Raw genomic sequence first — 22500 nt, 5'->3', positions numbered from 1 at the left:
TAACTTCCAACAATTCATAAAAACTTAAATTTTTGGCTAGTTCATAGAAATTCAGTGAATTCTGTACACTTTTCATCCCCATTATATATTACTACAAAATATAAGTTTTCTTCAAAAATTATCATTAGATTTCATATATGCTGTGTAAGGGGTGGTTGAAGATGCCTATTTACTTATGTTTTTCTTTTATTTATTACCTCATTGACTCTTGAAATACTGTATTAGGAAGCTTTTGCTGGTTATGAATTTAAAAAGCATAACACTTATCATCTGTTGTGTTTTGTATTTATACTACAATAATTATTTGTGCTGCAAAGTTCCATTGTGTGATGCTGATTAATAGAAAAATTAAGAACAATACCTGGGGAAGGATAAGTGCCCTGCATAAAATGTTCAGCAAGAAACTATGGGTCTGGCAGGGCATGATTTGTGAAAACAAGCTGTATAGTGGAATTTTATTTGGAAGAGACATAAAGAGCTTGACGTTTTAGGTATTTTTTTCACTTAGGTAATAATGAAATCTTAGGTGACTTTGTATTTACATGCATATTTCTACTACATACATATTTATTTTTTTTTATTAACATTCTTAACATCATGAAAATTTTTAAACAATATTTTTAAAAGATTCGAGCACAATTCTGCTCCCATTCGAAATATCAACTGTACTAAATGTAGCATAGTATATGTTGGTGCTTTGCAGTTGAGTATTATTTTTCTTTTATTAGTAAATCATGTACATAGAATAGCAGTGAAAATTTATGAATTGTTCTGATTTTTTTTATAATTTCAGTATTGACTGAATAGCAGTTGTCTAGTTTTCAAGGAATGGTAAAATTTTTTTTCAAACTTGTTTTAAGGCCAAAATTTTGTGAAAATTGAAAAATGTATTTTCCTTTTGGCAATGCAGAGAGCTTGCAGAGTTTTTATCACATTTCATTATCACTATGGATATCAGAGACCAGCACCCAGGAAGAAACGGCTCAAAAATATCAAGACTCAGTCAAATAATAAACTATTGAATTTTATCCTTCAACAAAGCCCTCTTGTCTGAGTGCTGTGAATGATTATTTTGTTATTTTTGTTACCAGGAAGCTATATGATAATCATTAGACATTTATACTGAAATCATGGAAATTAGGAATAACAGAAATAATGAGTAGAAGGGTTTGAGGAATGGAAATTATTGGTTTGAATAACACACAAGCATCAAAATAATATTTACCTTTTCAGTGACCATGGAATTTAATGTTAGCAACAAATTTCTCATAATCATTATCCATAATAATGGTAAAGTAAAGATCATTGTGGAAATGTATGATTACCTTTCAATTAAAATAAAACCTATCAGCTTAGAGCTCCATTTATGTTTACAGTATTAGCAATGACAAAGAACAAAAACTTAAAATTATATTTATAACAATAAGTTATGTGTAAGGTTTATAGTAGGAAAAGGTATATGAAATGGTAAGCCATGAGACTGACATTTGAGAAGTGTTCTAAAACTACTAAAAATGTTGTACAAGTATGATAGTACAGTATATCAAATCATAGGATAAATCCTTAGTAAAAAGAATGGAAAGAATATGGATCAGCATACTTTACTGTATTGTTTCTTGGCTTGTAAATTAAATATTTAATTTGGCTTCTGATGTAGGTCATTTTGTTAGCCTTTTAATTTCTCTTGTTTTGTATGTGACTGATAAAATACATTTTGTGGATATAAAATATACCTCTGAAGCGTGAAAACTTGAAGTAGAGAGATGACAAAGTCTTATTAAACTTGTATTAATCAGTAAACCCATTTTCTGTAGACTAATGATGCTGAAGATAGTGAAGGTCATGTCAGTGGTTCATCCAAGGACAGTACTGAATAGCATGTACCATAGTTGTCCTATCAAAGAGTGGGGTTTCTTCCTGGACAATATAAGACGAAAAGAAGGAAGATTTTAATTTTTTGTTTAGCACCTAGTTTTAGAGGTGAATGTAAAATTATCATTGTGTACAGTACAGTATTTGGTATATCCTTTGATAGGAATTAAAGGAGGAATCCAGTCAAGAAGGTCATTAAGAATTCTTGTTAGTAATCTTTGATAACCTTTTGCCCAGTTTTTAACCTAAATCCTAAACTGGTATTTGTTCAAGTACTAGTCTTACTTTAGTGTCCAAGATCTTTTTGCTTTGATCAGTTTGTAAGGTACTGTTCTTGATTATTTTTAGTGTTAAAAAAAGAAAACTGTATTACATTCTTCAGTAACTAAAATAGTATATCACCAATATAGTTAAATATATGAGGCAGTGCTAACTAGCTGCTTTTCTGTTTTGAAGAACAGATACTAATGGTTTATATAGGAGTGAAAGACAGAATTAAAGACATAATAGATAAAACATTAGACAAAACATGATGTTAGTCGCTAACAACATTTGAATTGCAGTAACAATGCAATTTTTCAGGTTGAATAAAGATAACTTACTGTGTTACAGTAAAATGAAAATATTAATGAGTTTATTGTACTCCTTGTGAAAATTGATGAATTTGCTTTTTAGTTTCTTTATTTTTTAGAATGTTTGTAAAATCCCATTTCTGGTTATCTGATGGAAGACCTAGGTATTTCTTTTCGGGGGAGTTCCCTTTAATTGTTCATTGTTGTTGTTAAGTACCATGTTGTCAGTTACACAAACTTGCAACAGTATTTTAATCATTGTATTAGATAAATCCATGTTAAGATCTTGCCAATTTTCCCATATTTCTTTTATAGTATTGTATCATGATTGTCTAGAAACTTCCAAAGTTTTATATAGCAACAAAGGAAGCATGTTATTTTTGTGTGAAACTGGTAAAAAAAAGTATGTTAGCAATGCAAGCATGTGCATTTTATTTTTTCACTTAAATGTTATGTTTAACTTCATTAACAAAAATTGTTTGAAAAATATATTGTTTATATATATATATATATATATATATATATATATATATATATATATATATATATATATATATATATATATATATATATATATATATATATATATATATATAATATTTATTATATATATATATATATATATATATATTATATATATATAATATTTATTTATACACATAACCCATAGTATGTTACTGCATTTTATTGAAATGGGAAAGAAGAATGTTAAAGTTTAAGGCTGATAATCTACAAAAATATAAAATGGATGTATAAATTTTGAAAAATTAACATGGTGATGCATCACTAAATACCACTGATTGCCTTCTTTGTAAACAAGAGATTTTGTCTATTTCATGTTACTTTCAGTTCTAATAATTGTAAGATATAGTTTCTTAGTACCAATATTAAAGGTTATCATTGACACAATCTCAAATTGCCTACAGTGGTTGTGTGTATCTCACTGGAATGTAGTTCATGATTGGTGATAAGACATTAATTTACTGCTGGATGCTCAGCCTCTGAGATATTCTAAAACTCATGGCAGCAGATATTCCAGTTATTTGTAGAAATCAGTGGTTTACAGCAGTTCCAGAGTATGAAGTAATTATGCAGTTTCCAGTAAAATGTATATTACAGTAATTAGAATGGCATATTGCAATACCAAAAAGAAAACTAAATGAGTGAAATGTTTTGTAAAGCTGTGAATTATTGGCATGGCATTTGTTACATTGATAAATTGGGTTGCTTTGATACTTGGCTAAAATTATATATCTAGGAGATACTGTAATAAGTTTGCATGCATTTTGATTTGAGTATAGTAGCATGGATGTAATTATACTGTTATTGCTTTTGCTGTTGTGTAGTGTTGGTAATAAAGGGCTTGTTGCTTAAGATGTGGCTGAAATAAGGCCTTGATTTTTGTGAGAGAGATGGCTAGATTTTGCTAAGGTGTTTTGTTATGCAGTTCATGGAAAGTTATAAATGTATTCTAATAGCACTAAGTTAAATGAATGAAGTTTGTTTTACAGAATTTGCTATGGTTATTTATATGAACTAGCTGCAGACGTTAAGCTAACTTATTTGCATAATTTGCTCTATTTCTAGTTTTGTGACTTGAGTAGGATATCATAAAAAACACAGTAATAGTTTTCAGTTTCTTAGATCTCTGTTTACAGTACAGATATTGTTTCATTAATGCCTTATGACTAATCTCTAATTTTTTCTTCCTTTCGGTTTACCTTGCATAACAACAGACAAGCTAGATGGTTCATTTAGTCGATCCCGATCATCCAGTATTAGCAGCCTTGAAAACATTAGTAGTGAAGCAATACAGTGTCTGGCCTTTGCTGACTCATATACAAGAAAAAATGGTAAGATATACAACTTTTCAATTTTTCTCTTTTAAGTTTATATTTTATTTGAATCCAGCATAAATCCTGTGTTTATCTCATTTATGTAAATTATGATTATCAAGTAGTGTAGTAAGACCACTGAGTCGCATTGCTAGACTCCACATAGGGCTCGTTAAGAGGGTTTGCCCTATATGGAATTGAAAATGGACCAATGTATAGGTCAGACAACTAAGTGAATAAATAACACAACACAACAGCTCCAGGTTGAAACAGAAGTTTTTTTTTTTTTTTTTTTAACATTCAGCCCCCTTAGCCAAAAGTTATTTATTTCAGTTCTACTACTAGTTAAGGAGTAAGAAATGGTTTCTAAAAGATGGCAACATACCATCTTTATACCAGTAAGTAAACCAGCCAGAGAACATAGTAATTCATCAAATTATTAGACTCAACATCTTTATTAAGCTGACTGTGTTAAGGAGTAGAGGAAATGGCAAACCAGAGGTTAACATGGCACAGTACTTGTATAACAATAATATAATTGCCCCAGCCTTTATGGATCACAGAAAAATTATCTACACTTGAACCACTTAGTATTCTATAACTAAAGGACACATGATACTACAGGTTGGCCATCACTAATCCGGCATCATTGGGACCTAGAGGGTGCCGGATTAGCCATTTTGCCGGATTAACCATTTATTAGGCTAGAATACATGAAACACAGTAGCTAAGCACCTCATCCTAGAATTAAAATATCCCATAAATCAGTACAAGTTGGTTAATAAAGAAAAGACAGTTATCAAATACAGGTAGTGCTCGAGTTACAATAATTCGACTTACGATATTTCGAGTTTACGATGGGGTTAGCAATTAATACCAATACGAAAATATTTAGGAAATATTATTAGATTTTGCGCAGGCGCAGGCAGCGAGAGAGACCAGCTTCTTTTCCTCCATCTCTTTATTCCATCTGCTAGTTAAAAAGGTAAAAGAGAATGATAAAAGTATTGTTAGTAGCGTTATACTCTTGCATAAATGCGTACAGCCATAAACAACCGAACGGGAAACTGTTGTTTTGCTAATAATTGTCCCGGATAACAACTGTTATGCTTGTATTTCAACCATCGTACGGTTAAACAATTACTGTAGTTATGTTACAAATGACGTTAAGTACAGTACAATAGGACTGATATAATTTTTACACTATACCCTCATTCGCTATGGAGAAAAGAGCGGCAAGGAAATATACTGCTGCAGTAACTTTATGCTGCAATTTGTAGCTGAAGCTGAGGAAGCAATGTTCAAGCTGCTAGTGACTATAGATTATCATGCATCGGCAACATGGATGAAACTTGACTGTAAATAAAATTGGAGAGAATGTATTTTAATCAAAACTACTGGGCATGAAAGAATACAAATTACTGCTGTTTTCACGCCGATAAAAGATAAATACGTAAAGCTCGTATTATGATGAAATCAAGAGAAAATAGCGAACGGAATCTTGATTTTTTCTTACACAAAACAAACATGCCCCAAAATGGCCAGCCGCGATTCCCGCGAACGTCACATATTAACGAAAAAAATAGCTAAATTAATTTCACAACGAAACGTATTTAAGTTATACAGTATTTCGATTTAAAAACATTTCGTATGACGAAAAATATCCTTGTCCCAAATAAAAAAACTATCTATTCATTTATGCTTACTAGAAGCAAGAAAAGCTCTCTGAACAGAGTTAAATGCAGCGAAATAAACACTGCATTATCGATTCCAAAAACAAAACATTGATCGCAATTTATAATAAAAAAGCAATATGAGAATATACGCAATTGGATACAATGTAGTAAAGCATAACTTTTTAAAAGATCCATGAAAAAGATGCACATTCGTTATGTTGATGTTTGTATAATACTGTTAATATGTGAATAGAGTTTAGTATAATGTAGGCTAGGTCACCGTATATGTAGCCTATATGATATACCATAGCGTAGGCCAAAAGACAATGATAGATGTAAAAAATGGAACAGCAAAAGCATGCCTGTGTTTACAAACACCTCCAGTTTGTTGAGGCAGCACACTGCGCCACCAAATCGAAGCAGCCAGCGAGCGAGTTAGCGCAGCGACCCGGGAAATATGAAAATTAGTGCAGAAACAGAAATTACTGTAGCCAAAATTTGTGCCGGATTACTGATTGTTCCGGACTACTGATTGCCGGATTAGTGATGGTCAACCTGTACCAGGAAATATGCAATATTGAAGACACTATAAAACAATGGTAGTTACGGTCACATATCTTTATTCATAAAAATATTTTTAACAGACTACATTGGCTAAATAAATTTGCTCATTGTGATAACAGACGCAATTCCAGATGTGAATAACCAATATTTATTCTGGCAGAAATTTGAAAATGTTTCCATATAAGGAAGTATTTTGAGTGTCACATTGGGCCTCCTTGCAGTAAACAAATTGCCTACCAAGCAGAATTAACTATTCTTAACATTGCTATCACAAAAAAGCAAAAAGCAGAAAAAGCAAAAGCAGGCCTGTTATAAAGATTTAAGATGGAAAAAGAATTATGACATTGAAGGAAAAAAAGAGAAATAAACTGATACCTATCATCAAAACTATGAAGCTTATAGGTTTAATCTTTGATACACACTTGAACTGGAAAACTCATAATGCTTATATAATTGCCACAAGTAAAACTGCATTAAACCTGCTAAAGAAGCCATCACATACAACTTGCAGAGCTGGCCTGAAGTTATTAAAAACAACTATGATATTTTAGACTTGGGAACCAACTGTATGTCTCAGTATCAGACACAGAACAGTATTAAGAGGCTGTAGCTTGATTCACAATGAAAGGCTTATTATGTACTGTATACTGAAATATTCAAGCTATCCTCAAACAAATATGTAAAAGTGGAATTGGTGAACTGCCTCTCTCTCTCTCTCTTCACTGAGACCTAGTAGCATTACAAAATGCAATAAAGGTTTAGGAAAGCAACTCACATACTAAAAAGCTTTTCAGTCAGAGAAACATTTTTATGAACAATCACCCACCACCATTCCATATTGAACTTAACAGATAATTATAATCACTAAGTGTATACATAGCATGTTCCTACACAAATACAATCCTGAAGTATTTTACATGGATAAGTTTGTGAACACAAACTGGAACAGCCATTAACAACTCACTGACAAGGTTGTTAATGATCAACAGGTAGGGGGAAAGCCCTGCCCACCTGCTTGTCTATATTCCACTTTGCTTTCAGCCACAGTTTGATGCAGACATCATTTCTTTGGCTCGATGCATCTACCTTCATCGTTAGCTACTTCAGGCTCTGTGATTTTTGAGTATTTTGTTTTTTTTCTTTTTCCCATCGTGAGAGATTTGTTGTGTTTGATTTAAAATGGATTAAAGCCATAGATCAAATAAGCCATCTTCTTCCCTTACACCAAAGAAACCTCTTGCTACCAGGCGCTGTCCTGGGGTTGATAGACCCTTGCTATCAGGAGCTGTCCTGGGATTTACAGACCCTGTAAGTGATTCCTTTCCAGTATGTATATTGAAGTTGACCCACATACACTGTGTTATGTATTGCAGAAAACATTTCTGCAGTCAAGAGAATCCATGTTGAGTGCCAGGAGTGGCTGTCAGGACAGTGGATAAAGTTCTCAGCCAAGAAGAAGATGGCTAGGAAGACCTCACCTGTGTCATCAGAGCAGAGTGCTCCACTGGTGACACCAAAGGAGGTCTCTAGCACCTTGCCTTCACCCGCCAAACTTCCACCTGCTGTTTTGACTCCTAAGGGAGCTGTCTCCCCATTGTTGTCTCGCACCAGTTGTTCAGTGGGAAGTCAGTGAGAGGGAGAGGACGTTCACTCTGGTAACTCGTTTTAGGCTTCGTCTCACTTGGAGGGAGAGCCTTCTGCTGAAAGACACTCTCTCTGGGTGTAAGGAAGACCTCGCTACTAATCCGACTGTTTTTGCAAGACTGGCAGATGTCATAAAACTTAGGGAGTTATTGCCATCCCAGGGGATGTTGGGGAGTTTAGTGTAAAGTTCTTATTGGGTCACCTCCCTGCTTTGGTGACTACTATGGCTATGACCTCTGTTACCCCCACAACTTTGATGGTCGCCATATCTGCTAGCTTCTACACCACTCCTATGTATGCTGTAACTCTTCACGTATCTTCTGTGATGTATCCTCAGGAGTTAGGGGTGGTCCTCCTTCATTTCTTCACCACTGCTTTGACCTTGGTGAGCCAGTAGAAGATGTGGAAACACAGGAATAAGTTGTTTGCTTTGTTTGTCAGGTTCTTCCTGCTCCTTCCCTTTGGCTTCTGGTAGTAAGCAGAAGATGAAGAAGTTGCTTCATCTCCCTGCAGGAAGTCTCGTAAGACTTCTGGCAGAAGGCCCTCCCCTGCAGAGAGGACTGATGGGGCCCTCACTATTGGTATGGCCAGTACTGCTGTAGTAAACCCCCCCTGGATTCGCGTTCTCACAATTCACAGAATTTTTTGTGGAACCTATCTATAAATTATATGCTGGAAAACTCACCCATTTGTGGATTTTTTTGTGGAGCAGTATTCTAAACCCACCCATATGTGGATTTTTTTGTGGAGCAATATTCTAAACTCACCCATTTGTGAATTTTTTCATGGAGCAATATTGTGTGTTTTCATATTATTTTCATGACTAAATATTTCATGACTAAATACTGTACTGTACTGTACTTACATATACATTTTATGATAAAATAATGATTTACAGTACTAATTTTCAAATAATATTAGGTTTAAGAAGATTAAATAATGAATTTTTATGTATATGTAATATGTGTTTATTAGTTTTGTATGATAAATAAATTATTTACTTATTTTCAAATGTTAATATGTATGTACTAAACACAGCAAAATATTAATTAACTAAAGAAAATATAGTGAATTAGTAAGATTCTAGTTCAATAAAAATTCTCTCCCACATCTTTTCCGAAAACTTTGGAGCGAGGGGTGGGGGTTGTAACCTGTTAAATATGTCAAATATCTTGACATACTGACCAGAAAGGTAGAAGATGTCACGTGGTGGTCAAATAAATGTGCCACTTGGTGGTCAAATACCCTATGAAGGATACTGAAAAATCTCTCTCTCACCAAGACAGATTTATTATGCATATGATACATAAGTTTGTTTGTTTTGTGTACCGTAGTTTAGAGATAAACATGACATTACTTTGTTATTCATTTTTTCATGTTTTCCATGCTATAATTACAACTTTTTGCATTTGTATAGTAAATTATTAGAAATTTTAAACAAATACTGTACATGTTATTCCCAGTCTTTTTCTCGGATTCTTCAGAGCAAGGGAGGGTGCAAGTACATGTCAATATTTTGACATATTGACATGACCACAAATGGGAGGTAATGTTGCCCACAGATGGTCAAGAATACTGAAAAATCTCTCTCTCTCTCTCTCTCTCTCTCTCTCTCTCTCTCTCTCTCTCTCTCTCTCTCTCTCTCTCTCTCTCTCTCTCTCTCTCTCTCTCTTTCCTTCATAAATCATGAATTTCCATCTTTTGATATCTAATGTAAGAATAACTTCTCCCTCTCTCTTTCCAAAGTTATTCTCTCTTTCTTGGATACTCAGAATGTGAGAGATAGGTAGGTAGATAGATAGATCGACAGATAGATAGAAAGGGAGAGTTGTTGATGTAGGATGCTAATTTAAGGTATACATTTGGTATTTGAACTTTCAAGATAGGCAGTCACAAGTATTTTTAGAGGTGGGTGTTAACTATTTGCGGATTTTAATTATTTGCAGGCAAGACAGGGGGCACATGGTTGTGCTACACATCCCTTGTGAATACGGGGGTTCACTATATCTGTTCCTTCTAGCAAGGATGCAACCACTAACCCTACATCCCCCGGACCTAAGGGTACTGGTACTGGGCCATGGGTTAGTGACCCTCAGCCAGCATGGCTCAGTGATAGAAGGCAAGGAAGCAACATGCAGGTGCTCTCTCACCTCCCCTCCCATTCTGAAACACAGATGGTCCAGGGGGTCCTGGGAATGTTTTCCACTTGATCTAGTGGTTCCCCCAGACAAGATGAAAAGGTCCCCCACTTTGCCTTCCTTGTCGGTAGAGGCTTCACCCCCTTGGGTGGCTGTGGCTTGCATGGGGGACAGCCCCCTGCCCACATCTGTGTGAGTGGGACTGCCCTCCCTGACCTGTGAGGATGTCATCACCACAGGTTGGTGTTTGCCCGTGGCCTCGCTCCCTGGATAAGGCCCCTATCTTTTCTAGGTTGGGCGAGGGTCCCAGGGACCATTCACTTGTTCCTTCCACCTCTTTGGGCTTCTCTGAGATGAGGGGGTTGGACAGGTCCTCGGACTTTGATGGACCATTCGCAGTTCCAGTCCGGTCCCACAGGCCATGACAGGGACCATTTGCGCTCCCTGCCTGGTCTGTCAGCGAAGGCATAAGAACCTGGCATGGTCCTAGGACCAGACAGGTTGTGTACCCTAGTGGTTGAACTATTCCCAGGGGGCTCCGAGGAGTTACCCATCCCTGCAGAGAGAGTAACTCAAGATATCTGAGAACTGGAAGGGCCTAAAGGTCCTCTGCATCAGGTGTCTAATAATTCTGACTTGAAGAGGTAGTTTTGTCAGGTACTTCATCTGATCAGGCAGCATAAATGACCTAGAGGAAGGGACCGTGGCTGCTTCTGCAGATCACTTCTCCACCCTCAAGGCTGAATGGGGTTAACAAAAAGCCCGCAGCCTTCAATTGGTTTGCCATGGTCCAAAGCTTACAGGCAGGGTCCTGGACCAAGTGAATTCTTGTGTCAGGGGCCAAGACAATTCACTTTGTTGTAGCCGGTCCAGTAAGTTGCTTCCCCTGCCTCTAATTTGTCAGAGGAAATTGTATACCCTGGATTCAAGTGCAATACCGGCCTTACAGGTAGACCTAGATCTCATGCACTTGGCACCCAGTGTTTTACTATATCACCCCTGCTCAGAAAGAAGAAAGTTTCTCTCTCTCACTCAGAGGCAATGGCTTTGGAGTCGACAGCTGTGGCCACTCTCCAACCAGTCTATTAGCTGGACCTATGGTCCTTTGCTGTAGCCCGTATGTCCTCCTCATCGGCGGTCGTGCCTGGGAACCTTGGACCAGAGTCAGTACTCATTCTCAGAAATGGACTGGTTCTGGGATCTACCTCTCTCTTCCTCGGAGTGAGGTAGAGAACGCAGTGGATAGGATACATGCTGACAATAATGACGTTCTTGTCCATCAGGCAGCAGCCCATAAGACTTCTTAGTCTTTGTGAGGTACTGCAGCCAAACCTTTGGGTTCAACTGGTCCATCGACTTCCTCTACTCCTTGATGAGCTCCCCAGACTTCATCTGCCTCTGTAGGGAAGGGCGCACAGTGATGCTCCTTTCAGCGCCCCTCCCATTCTAGGAAAGGGGGCAAAGGTAAGAAGAAGGTAGGAGGCCACTAAGGGCAGTGTTCCTTCCCACTTCCCCACCAGTTGCCAAAAGTAAGGCGGTTGCTTGTTGAGCCAGTGAGCAATGTGGCAGCAACACGGAGGCAGACCTGGGTAGGAGACATCCTATAGGAAGGATAACTACTCGCCTTCAAGTTTCCACCACTGGTCCATTTTCATACTTATATTCCTGGCTCACAGAAGGATCTCTCCCTCTGGGGGAGGTGAATGCAGTGCTTAGGAAGGGCACAGTAGAAGTCGTACATGGTTGGTCTCTAGGTTTTTACAGCCTCCTGTTCCTAGTGGAGAAGGCAATAGGAGGTTGGAGACCAGTTATAGACCTTTCTCCTTTGAAACAGTCCATGCATCAGATCAGGTTCAAGATAGAAAGTGTTTGCTCCGTATTGGATTCCATCAGGGAGGGCAACTTGATTTTTTCAGTAGACCTTGAAGATGAGTACAGTACTTCCAAATACCCATATACAGGTCCTCTTGAAAGTGCCTCCTCTTTACCCTTGGAGGAGGAGTCTTCCAGTTCAGGGCACTGTGTGTCAGGCTTTTAACCGCTCTCCAGGTGTTCACTTGAGTGTTCACGCTAGTCTAATCTTGGATCTGTATGCATGGGATATGTCTTTTGAGGTATGTCGATTATTGGCTGATCCTCGCGAGCTCCTCCTCACAGTTGCTACAGGGCAGGGACCATCTCCTCAGTTTTTTTCATGGTCTCAGGATTGTGATAAACTCTGAGAAGTTGTATCTTATTCCCAAGTACAGTAGTGGGTAAAGTATCTGGGCATGCTGATAGGTGTTGCAGCAGCGAGAGTTTTTCCATTGGACTGTCACATCAGCAAGTTCAGAGAGGTTGTGCAGAAGTTCATATCTCAAGAAATACCTGCTCAGCATAGGCAAGTCATCCTAGGTCACCTGTCGTCTGTGGAGAGGGACTTCACGCGAATGTCCTGGAGTTGAAAGCGGCGTTCCTTGCATTGGAGGAGTTCTAGGACCAGGGTGATGGAGCACTCTGTGGTGTTGATGAGCAACAACACTGCAGTTGGCATAAGTCAACAAGCAGGGAGGGTTAGTTTCTTTTCCACTGCTCCAGTTGACATTGCAGATTCATGAGTGGGTGTTGGCCCACTCGGTGGAGCTGTTAGTTATGTACATTCTGGGTTCTTGGATGTAATGGCATACAGTTTCAGAAGCCAGACTCAGGTAATAAGGACTGAGTGGTCCCTACTTAAATGTATAGTGGACAAGCTGTTGGAGGTTGGGGGACATCAGGCATAGACCTGTTTGCCACCAGGCACAATAGGAAGTTGCTGGTATTCTGCTCTATAGTTCTGACCCATGGGCAGCTATGAAAGATGCAATCCAACACCCAAGTGACAACCTCATTTCCACCATTTTGCCTGATGACCCTGAATCTCAGGGTGACAGTGGTGGCACCAAAATGACCTCATGCCGGTTGGTATCAGGACCTGCTAGCTCTACTTTCTGAGGTCCTGAGAGAGCTGCTTTATGGCACAACCTACATGCCAGCTGTACATAGAGAGGTATCATCAGGCTGTGACATTGCTGGCCCTGTATGCCTGGAAAGTATCCAGTGTCTCCTTCCAATGAGAGGTTTTTCACACCAGACTGCATAGGAGATGTCTGGATACGTACACAAATCTTGAGCAGCTGTTGACCAGGGGAAATGGGACATCTTCTGTGGTTGGTGCTGTAGACAGGGTATCTCCCATCAGAGCAACTCTTCAACAGGTAGGAGACTTCCTTGTCTTCCTTTGATGAGAGAAGTTCCTCACCATCTCGGCCATTAAAGACATCAGGTCTGCCTTAGGCCAAGTATCCAGACTTAAAGGAGTGGATCTTTTCCTCATTGGAGATCGCCTTGCTTCTGAAGAGCTTTAAACAGTCTCGTCCCCCCAGGGAACTCAGGCCCCTTGAGTGGGACATGACTCTCGTTCCCAAAGGGTTGTCAGACAGGGATCTGACCCTTAAGACTGTCTCCCTCCTTGCCCTGCATCTGTGAAGAGAGTAGGGGTGCTTCATGGCATTTCCTTAAGTGTTAAATACTCAAGGGGATGTGGATTGGTTTTGCTCAAATTTGTCTCAGACTTCGTAGTGAAGACTCAGAATCCATCAGTCCCTGACGTCAGAATTGAGTTCTTCTTGATCCTCTCCTCAGAGGACTTTGTTGTTAAGGATCTGGACAAGATGTTACTGCCATGTTAGTATGTTACAGTACTACCTGAAGAGGACTCGACACCTCAGACCTGAGTGTGATGACACTTTGTTAGTACTGGCAGGACCAAGAAGGAGGTGTCCAAGAACAAGATTTCTTTTTTGGTCCATGAGATGATTAAGTGGGCGCATGACTCATCTGGTGAAGGAGAGCAAGTGTGCAGTCCAAGTGAGAGCTCACGAAGTCAGGGGCATCACCCTTACTGTGGGATTCAGGAAGAGCCAGTCAGTTCAACAGGTGTTCCATAAGGGGCTCTGGTCAAGACAGACTACATTCACCTCCTTTTACCTTTGGGATATTGCCCACAAATTCATGGACATGTTTTTCTTGGGCCCTGTGGTGGCTGCTCCCTTAAGAGGACAGATAGCACTTTGTGTAAGGTATTTCGGTTAGCGAGAAAGAGGGGGTATGAGTGGCTGGTCCCCCCTCTTTCTGTTTCCTTTCTCTTGCTTAGGGCAGAGAGTCAGAGTACTGGCCGAGTACGTGCTGGACTGACAAGTTGTGCAGGTAAATTACACAAAAGAGGAGCCAGTCCTTGATTAATGTGTTTTAGTGTAAGGATGCATGCCCCCCCCTTCCTCTTGACAAGGCGAGGAAGAGACACAATACAAACCTGTTGTTTACTATATAATAGCCAGATCTGGCTGTCTCTGACATTTTCATGGTTTCTCCAGCCTCATCAAGTAATCACATATAAACGCTACTGCACATCCCATATGTACAGTCTGCTAGAGGTGTGGGGTCCCTTTCTCTGATCCTCTCTTGGACCAGGAAGGGACATCCCAGGTTTGCCAAACCTACTAGTCTGTTCAGAGAGCACCCAGATTTCTTACCACCAATTGGTAAGTCTCCTGAAATAGAGAATGAAGGTTTGTGTAGGAACAAATAGGAAATTTTAAGAGTAGTTTGTATTTTTCCTAACTTACAAACCTGAAGTTCTTTACATAAAGGCTCATTTAGCCGCCCCTTTCATCTGGCACCTGGACTGAAAGGCAAAGTGGAATGCAGACCAACAGGTGTGCTCAGGGCTTCCTTACCTACCTGTCGATTGTTAATAACCTTGTCAGTAAGTTTTTAATGGCTGTTCCAGCTCATGTTCACAAGCTTATCTTTATGTTAAGAACTTCAGGTTTGTTTGTTAATAAAAATACAGATTAATTTAAAAATATGCTATTCCTTCCAGTATTACAATACATTCTCCTTGGGTTTTGTTTAAAGTATGTGTCTGTACACACCATGGTACCTTGGTACTCAAACAACTCTCAGCTCAAATAATTCAGTACAGTAATTAAATCATTTTGAAAAAAAATCTTTTGGTGGTCAACCATTTTGCTCAGTGTTCGACCAAATAAACAAAAGTGAAATAGAACATGCATGAAAAGAGATGTGTTATGTTGACGTTTTTCCCAGCTGAAACAAAGAGAAACTGGTCAAGTTTACCTGTAGCTGTTGCACAATGCACAACTCCATTAAACTTTCTCATGTTTCTTTTTTTGTGAATATAGTGAAAATAAGTCACCTTGGGGCCTAAGAAAGTTAGAGATGACAGCAAACCAATAAAAAAAAAAAAAAATTGAAGCTTTTGCCCTCAAACACAACTTCTCATCCAGCCCATGTGCCAGCAGGTCATCTATAATGTCAAGAAAGTGTGCACCAAAACACTACTCCAGAGATGCTATGAAGGGGCCGCTGATATATAACCACCCTTAAAAAGTTCCAGAAGAACTACTTCAACATCCTCCATAACCTAAGCCTCATAGACAAAAGCCTGGAGAGATATCTCTTGCAGGACCATTAACTCTACCTGGAGGGAATTGTGGCCATGTGCTGTAGCAGAAAGGAACTTTGAAGGCTATAAGGCTGAGGTTGAACTTGTTGTGGAGGTCACTGTGTCTCAGGGCAAGACCATGGCCTTGGAGGTCAGTGATGAAGTTGTGGAGAAGTTAGCAGAGGAGCAGAGCTCACCACAGACCTGCAGGACCTTCAGAGGGAGCAGCAACAAACAGCAGCTTGGGAATTGTCATTAAAGGAGGAGGAGGGAGGGGAGGATGTCCCTACTTCTCTTGTAAAAGAAATACTGTAATCTGTCTCATATCCATATTAATATATCCAAGGCCCTGCTTGATAATGGAAATTTCTGGATATAGTGAAAAAATACTGTACAGTTGTAAAATGGCAGCTTCGTCCCCTTACCTGCCCCCTCCCCCACCATTATCAGTACATTATAACTATATGCTGTACAGTAAATATGCTTATCAACAACAACCTACACAATTTAAACTGAAAAATTGATGTCAAACCAAAATTGACTACCGTATTTTTCTGTATTCATAACAAACTATATACGTATGTACATTATATGCTTATACACAACACACATTACAGTAGGTAGTGCACTTATGGTACAGTGTCTATACTATAGAATATTTTTGTAAAACATGATTTGCAATTTTTCTTATTGTGTATATTAAAAAGTAATAAAATCCACACAAAATAAATAAAAGATAAAAAAAGAAGCAAAACATTATCTCTCTCTCTCTCTCTCTCTCTCTCTCTCTCTCTCTCTCTCTCTCTCTCTCTCTCTCTCTCTCTCTCTCTCTTACCCAAAACAATACAGTAGCTATACTTTATATACAGTACACTACCATATAACATGAGTAATAGAGTACTTTTTCCTCTTTTTTTACAGTAAACAAATTAAAACAAAACTTTTTCTCTCTCGCTTACTTGTGTGTTGCCAAAACTGTGAATGATGGCGAGCCTTTTATAAACTGGCAAGGAGGGTTACAAGCCCTTCCCCCTTCCGGCATCACTTTATCATCAAGGCCCTGTACCTTCTGTACCCCATTGATGTCACAAAGTGGTCAGAAGAGGTGTGGAGGTGCCTAGAGGGTCCTGGTCTTCCAGAGGTAGTCGAGAGCCATTAGATTCTTTGTTGAATGAACCTGGCACAAGAAGCAGCTGTCGAGGGTGCTCTGACAATAAGAATGGGTTTCTGCTTTGCAGTCACCATCTGCCACATTTCTCAGCATTTTACATTATACCGTTATTCGGTATGGATAAAAGATCGGCAAGGAAATATATTGCTAAATTTAAGCTGCAAGTTGTAGCTGAAGCTGAGAAAACAATGTTCAAGCTGCTAATGGCTATAAATTATTGTGCATCAGCAGTGTGGATGAAACAACTGTAATTAAAATTGGAGAGAAAGTATTTTAATCAAAACTACTGGGCATGAAAGAACACATTACTGCTATTTTTATGCTGATAAACGATAAATACGTAAAGCTCGTATTATGATGAAATCAAGTGAAAAAGCGAACGGAATCGTGATTTTTTTTTACACAAAACAAACGCCCCCCAAACGGCCAATGTCATCGGTTAAAGAAAAAAATAGCTAAGTTAATTTCACAATGAGACATATTCAAGTTATATTTCGACTTAAAAACACTTTGAATAATGAAAAATAACCTTGTCCCTTATAAATAAAGTACATGTACCTAGAGATTCATTTACGCTAACTAGAAGCAAGAAAAGTGCTCTGAACTGAGTTAAATATGGCTAAATAACTTACTGCGTAATCGATTTCCAAACAAACCAAAACATTGATCTCTGTGATCGCAATTTGTAATACAAGCAATATAAGAATATATACAATGTTATTGGATACAGTGAATTAAGGCATAACAATTTAAAAGATCCATGGAAAAAATGGATATTTGTTATGTTGACGTTTGTATAATACGATATGTGAATACAGAGTACACTGTAATGTAGGCTACGCTACCGTGTATGAATACGATATACCATAATATATATATATATATATATATATATATAGTATATATATATACAGTATATATATATACAGTATATATATATATATATATATATATATATATATATATATATATATATATATATATATATATATATATATATATATATATATATATATATATATATATATATATATATATATATATATATATATATATATATATATATATATATATATATATATATATATATATATATATATATATATATATATATACATATATATATATATATATATATATATATATATATATATATATATATATATATATATATATATATATATGTCCCTGTCCCTGTTATCGGCAATCTGGTTTAACGGCGCTTGTCTAGTGACGACAATAACTGAATTTTCGACTCCGATTCCTGGTTAACAATGCTGATCTCCGGTTATTGGTGCTGATCCATGGTTATTGGCAGCACTGGTCGGCAGTTATCAGCGCTGATAACGGAGGATTGGCGCTATTATCGCCGATTTCCGGTTGTCGGCGATTTTCGGTTATCACGCTGTCGGGAACGGAACCCTACCAATGACCAGGGACTGCCTGTGTATGTGTGTGTATATATATATATATATATATATATATATATATATATATATATATATATATATATATATATATATATATATACACACACACAGTATATAAATACATATATATTATATATATATTTATATATTTATATATATATATATATAATATATAATATATATATATATATATATATATATATATATATATATATGTATATGTATATACATATTACATACATACATATATAAACCATATCAAAGAGGTTAGAAAGTGCCCTGCATTCCTCAGACAACATGATCAGGTCATGGATGGTAACAAAGAGGTACTGTGCCATATACTCTCATCTATGGTTTTAGAGGAAATATCCCCCATACACCCCCCAAGGGCATTGGTTGCTTACATTGGGACCCTGATTGGTTTAGTAGGCCTGGTAGAAGCGATCTGCCCAATGACTTCAAACTATGGGGGAAAGGTGGGAGGTGAGACAAGTTGAGAATGTCCCTAAGTGTCGCACAGACTCCAGGCGCCTGCCCTACCACTGATGGAAAGTTTGCTTTGTCCCCTTGGCCTCGGCGGCTGTGCCTTGCAGGCGGGTCGCTGTCCCTCCACCCATAGTCTTATTACTTCCCTGTTGCTCTTAATTATGAGACCTAATAGATAATGGGCCCATTGTAAGTTTCAAAGATTACAGCTTCCATGTTAATTTAGACCAAAGTGTTTGATTTCTACATGCCCCACAGTAAGATTTGAATCCAACCTCAGGATGGGGTCATATATATATATATATATATATATATATATATATATATATATATATATATATATATATATATATATATATATATATATATATATATATATATATATATATATATATATATATATATATATATATATATATGTACTGTATATACACACACACAGTCATACCCCAAACTTACGTGAGGTTAGGTTCCAGAACCCCTTGCTCAGGGTGAATTTTGGCGTAAGGTTGGCACAGTCTCTAAGAATGCTAGTAAATGCTTATTTGTAAAGTTTAAACACTAAATATGACCCTAATCATGCTCCCAAATTATTAAGTTAACTTTTAAATGAAATTAAAGTTACTGTTATTTCATTTAAAAGTTAGCTGAATACATTACTCCTAAAAAAGAATTGTATGGTTGACAAAAAATAGAGTTGGAAGAGAATTAATCTCTCTCTCTTTCTCTCCCCTTCCAACAGATCTGTTTTTAGAAGTCTTCCCAACCTCTTTTTAATAACTTCTTTATTCTACATCTTTCTCTTTGTTCTGAAATGCTTTTTATGAACAAACTTTTTTTATTTTGACTAATACAACTCTTAGTTATTATGTCGCTATGTTTTAGAACGTATTTGCCACACTAACGCATTTACACTTCGTAGACGGTATAGGTAAAATTACATCAATTTAAACTATTTACTCTACAGGTAAAGACGTACAGAGAAATAATAAGTTGTAAAAATATGTTAGCGCTAACAATGAATGAGAGAGAGAGAGAGATAGATAAAGGTTGTCCTTACTTAAGAGAGTGAAATTATATAAGTTATTATAGAGACTGAGAGAATAATGAGAGAGAGAGAGAAGTTATTCTTATGTTAGATATCAAAAGATGGGAATTCAGTACTGTATTTAACTCTTAAATGAAATTAAAGTTACTGTAATTTCATTTAAAAGTTAGCTTAATGCATTACCCTTAAAAAAAGAAATAAGTGGTTAACGTAAGAATATAGGATGCTGACTACGAACGAGAGAGAGAGAGAGAGATAACAGTTGTCCTTAAGAGAGTGAAATTTTTTATGAATTATTACGGACACAGAGAGATTACGGACACAGAGAGAGAGAGAGAGAGAGAGAGAGAGGATTACAAGAAACATTTGACCACTGATCAGCAACACTCCCCCTTCTTGTCATGTTAAATAACATGTCTGACAGCTTTAGCCTTTGACCTTCTTACAAAAGATGAGGGGAAAAATTTGTTTGTTTAAAATAATATGAATTTTGCCCTAAATATCATACATCCATCCATCCTCTATTGCATTGCATGAGGGATCCCCTACAGATAATTTGAGGTTGCAGCTGCATGTCATACTGAGGCAGCTTGAGATTGGGGGATGGAACTCTTAGAAACCTTATTTCCCAGTTTTCAGCCTGCCCAACAGAGTAGGTGCAGTACAGTTATGTTGACAGAGTATTCTATGAGTTCGATTACAATAGTCCTCAAAGAGATCTTGACAGAAGGGGGAGGAATGTAACTCTAGGGTGACATTGGGAACAACCTGTCAGAGCCTGCCAGTGCTTTTTTTCAGTCCCTGAGGCAGCAGTCCATGCAGACGTAGTGTTTGCCAAAGGGTCCTCATAAGAATCTTGCAAATAGAGCCAAGGCAGTACCTGAAGACTTTGGAAGCTCCCTCATATTTACCTCCAGGATAGCAGTAAAGGTTAGAACAGAGAAGAGTTGGAGCCTCGCATGAACTTGGAAGTGGCTGTCATATATGAGATATTGGCCACAGGGGCACTAGACAACTGTAGAGTGGTTTTCATTCAGAGGGAAGAAAAGGTGTTGCTCATTCCTTTGTGGGTTTGTCAGTTACAGGGATACCTTAAGTGAATTGTTTATTGTTCCTACAAGGATACCACCATCGCCTTTTATAGGGAGTCTTCAGTGGACATGCATGCAGTAGCTTGGAAATTGTTTACATTCCCCCCCTTGGAAATTGTTTACATTTTCCCCCTTGAAATTGTTTACATTTTCCCCCTTGAAATTGTTTACATTTCCCCCTTGAAATTGTTTACATTTCCCCCCTTGGAAATTGTTTACATTTTCCCCCCTTGGAAATTGTTTACATTTTCCCCCTCAGAAATTGTTGACATTTTTTCCCCGTAGCTAACCATGTGGAACATTGCATACTGGATCAGAATTTAATGGAGTCTAACATATATGTGTATATATTTGCACACAGATATATATATCTATACATATAGATATATATATCTGGCATGTGGCCCCTATGTGACCCGGGGAAGGTTATAACTCAAAAGCAAACCCCTACCCCCATGACAGAGTCAAACACAGACAAATTGAATGAAATTTTCATTTTTACCAATTCAGTCAGGTTTTACTTTAGGTGCTTTATGGGTTCATCATAATTTTTTGCTTGAACACTCCAGGTTATCAGAATTTATGTGAATTTTGATCAGTATATTACAGTTATTAATATAATTGTTAAATTATTAATATAATTGTTAAACATATGCCTCACTGCTTGGTTGTATTGCTAAATTAAATATTTTTGGCATTGTTATAAACCACAATTCATAGCTATAAAGCAGTGAACCCAAACCAGCAGGTTCAATTTTCTCCCTAACACACACGCACACGCGCACACACACGCTCCAGACGTTTTCCTCATTCTTGCATGCACAGTAGCTGCGAGCTCAGCCAGATGTGCAAGATGTACGATGACAGTATTTCCTTTTTCTTTATTAGTTCAAATGCAAATTTCTTCATTAATTTGATCTTTTTTTTTTTCTTCATTTTTACTTTCGGAATTTTTTATAGCGACTACTTCGTAGCATCACGATCGCATATATCATTATAAGTTCTGTCTGTTGTTGCAAGGGAAACAGACCTTCTCCCCTCCCACACAGACACACCTGACTGTGAAATGTAGAAATACAATATTTTTTATTTATTGTCTTTTTTCAGTGGAGATGCTTTTTATTCTCTTCTGGTAAGGGAATGTAACTTCTCCCCCTTCCCTCTACCCTTCTTTTCACTCCCCCTCAAGAAGTTAAGAGGGCATTGTGGCTATTGCAATTACAAATGTATCTGGTAAAAAGTCGCCAGTAGGTTATACAGTCACTACCCAACTTATGAACGAATTACATTCTGGACCGTTCATATCTTGAATTGTTCGTAAGTTGGTTTTTAATATGTAGGCTAGTGCACAATTTTTCGTGTTCACATTCCCGAGTTAACTCAGGCGTCATAGATTATACTATTTTCACTGTATTTTAAAATCATGCAGTATTATAAAGAATTACTTTGGATGTTAGAAAGATAAAAAGAAGAAAATAAAATTTA

General features: G+C 37.3%; 1 protein-coding gene across 8 annotated transcripts in view; it reads left to right on the top strand.

Moving 5' to 3' along the window:
• The window catches only part of Tomosyn (syntaxin-binding protein tomosyn), a 991423-nt gene that overhangs the window by 759943 nt on the left and 208980 nt on the right, over positions 1-22500 (top strand). For all 8 annotated transcript variants that reach the window (XM_067096189.1, XM_067096177.1, XM_067096169.1 and 5 more), the window contains exon 15: positions 4181-4297. In XM_067096189.1, the coding sequence (XP_066952290.1) occupies positions 4181-4297 (117 nt within the window). The remainder of the gene's footprint in view (positions 1-4180; positions 4298-22500) is intronic.

This window comes from Macrobrachium rosenbergii, chromosome 4 (assembly GCF_040412425.1).
Source record: "Macrobrachium rosenbergii isolate ZJJX-2024 chromosome 4, ASM4041242v1, whole genome shotgun sequence".
In the NCBI taxonomy this organism is placed as follows: domain Eukaryota; kingdom Metazoa; phylum Arthropoda; class Malacostraca; order Decapoda; family Palaemonidae; genus Macrobrachium; species Macrobrachium rosenbergii.
The sequence above is the reverse complement of the archived record's forward strand: the minus strand, read 5'-3'. Positions and strand labels throughout refer to the sequence as shown.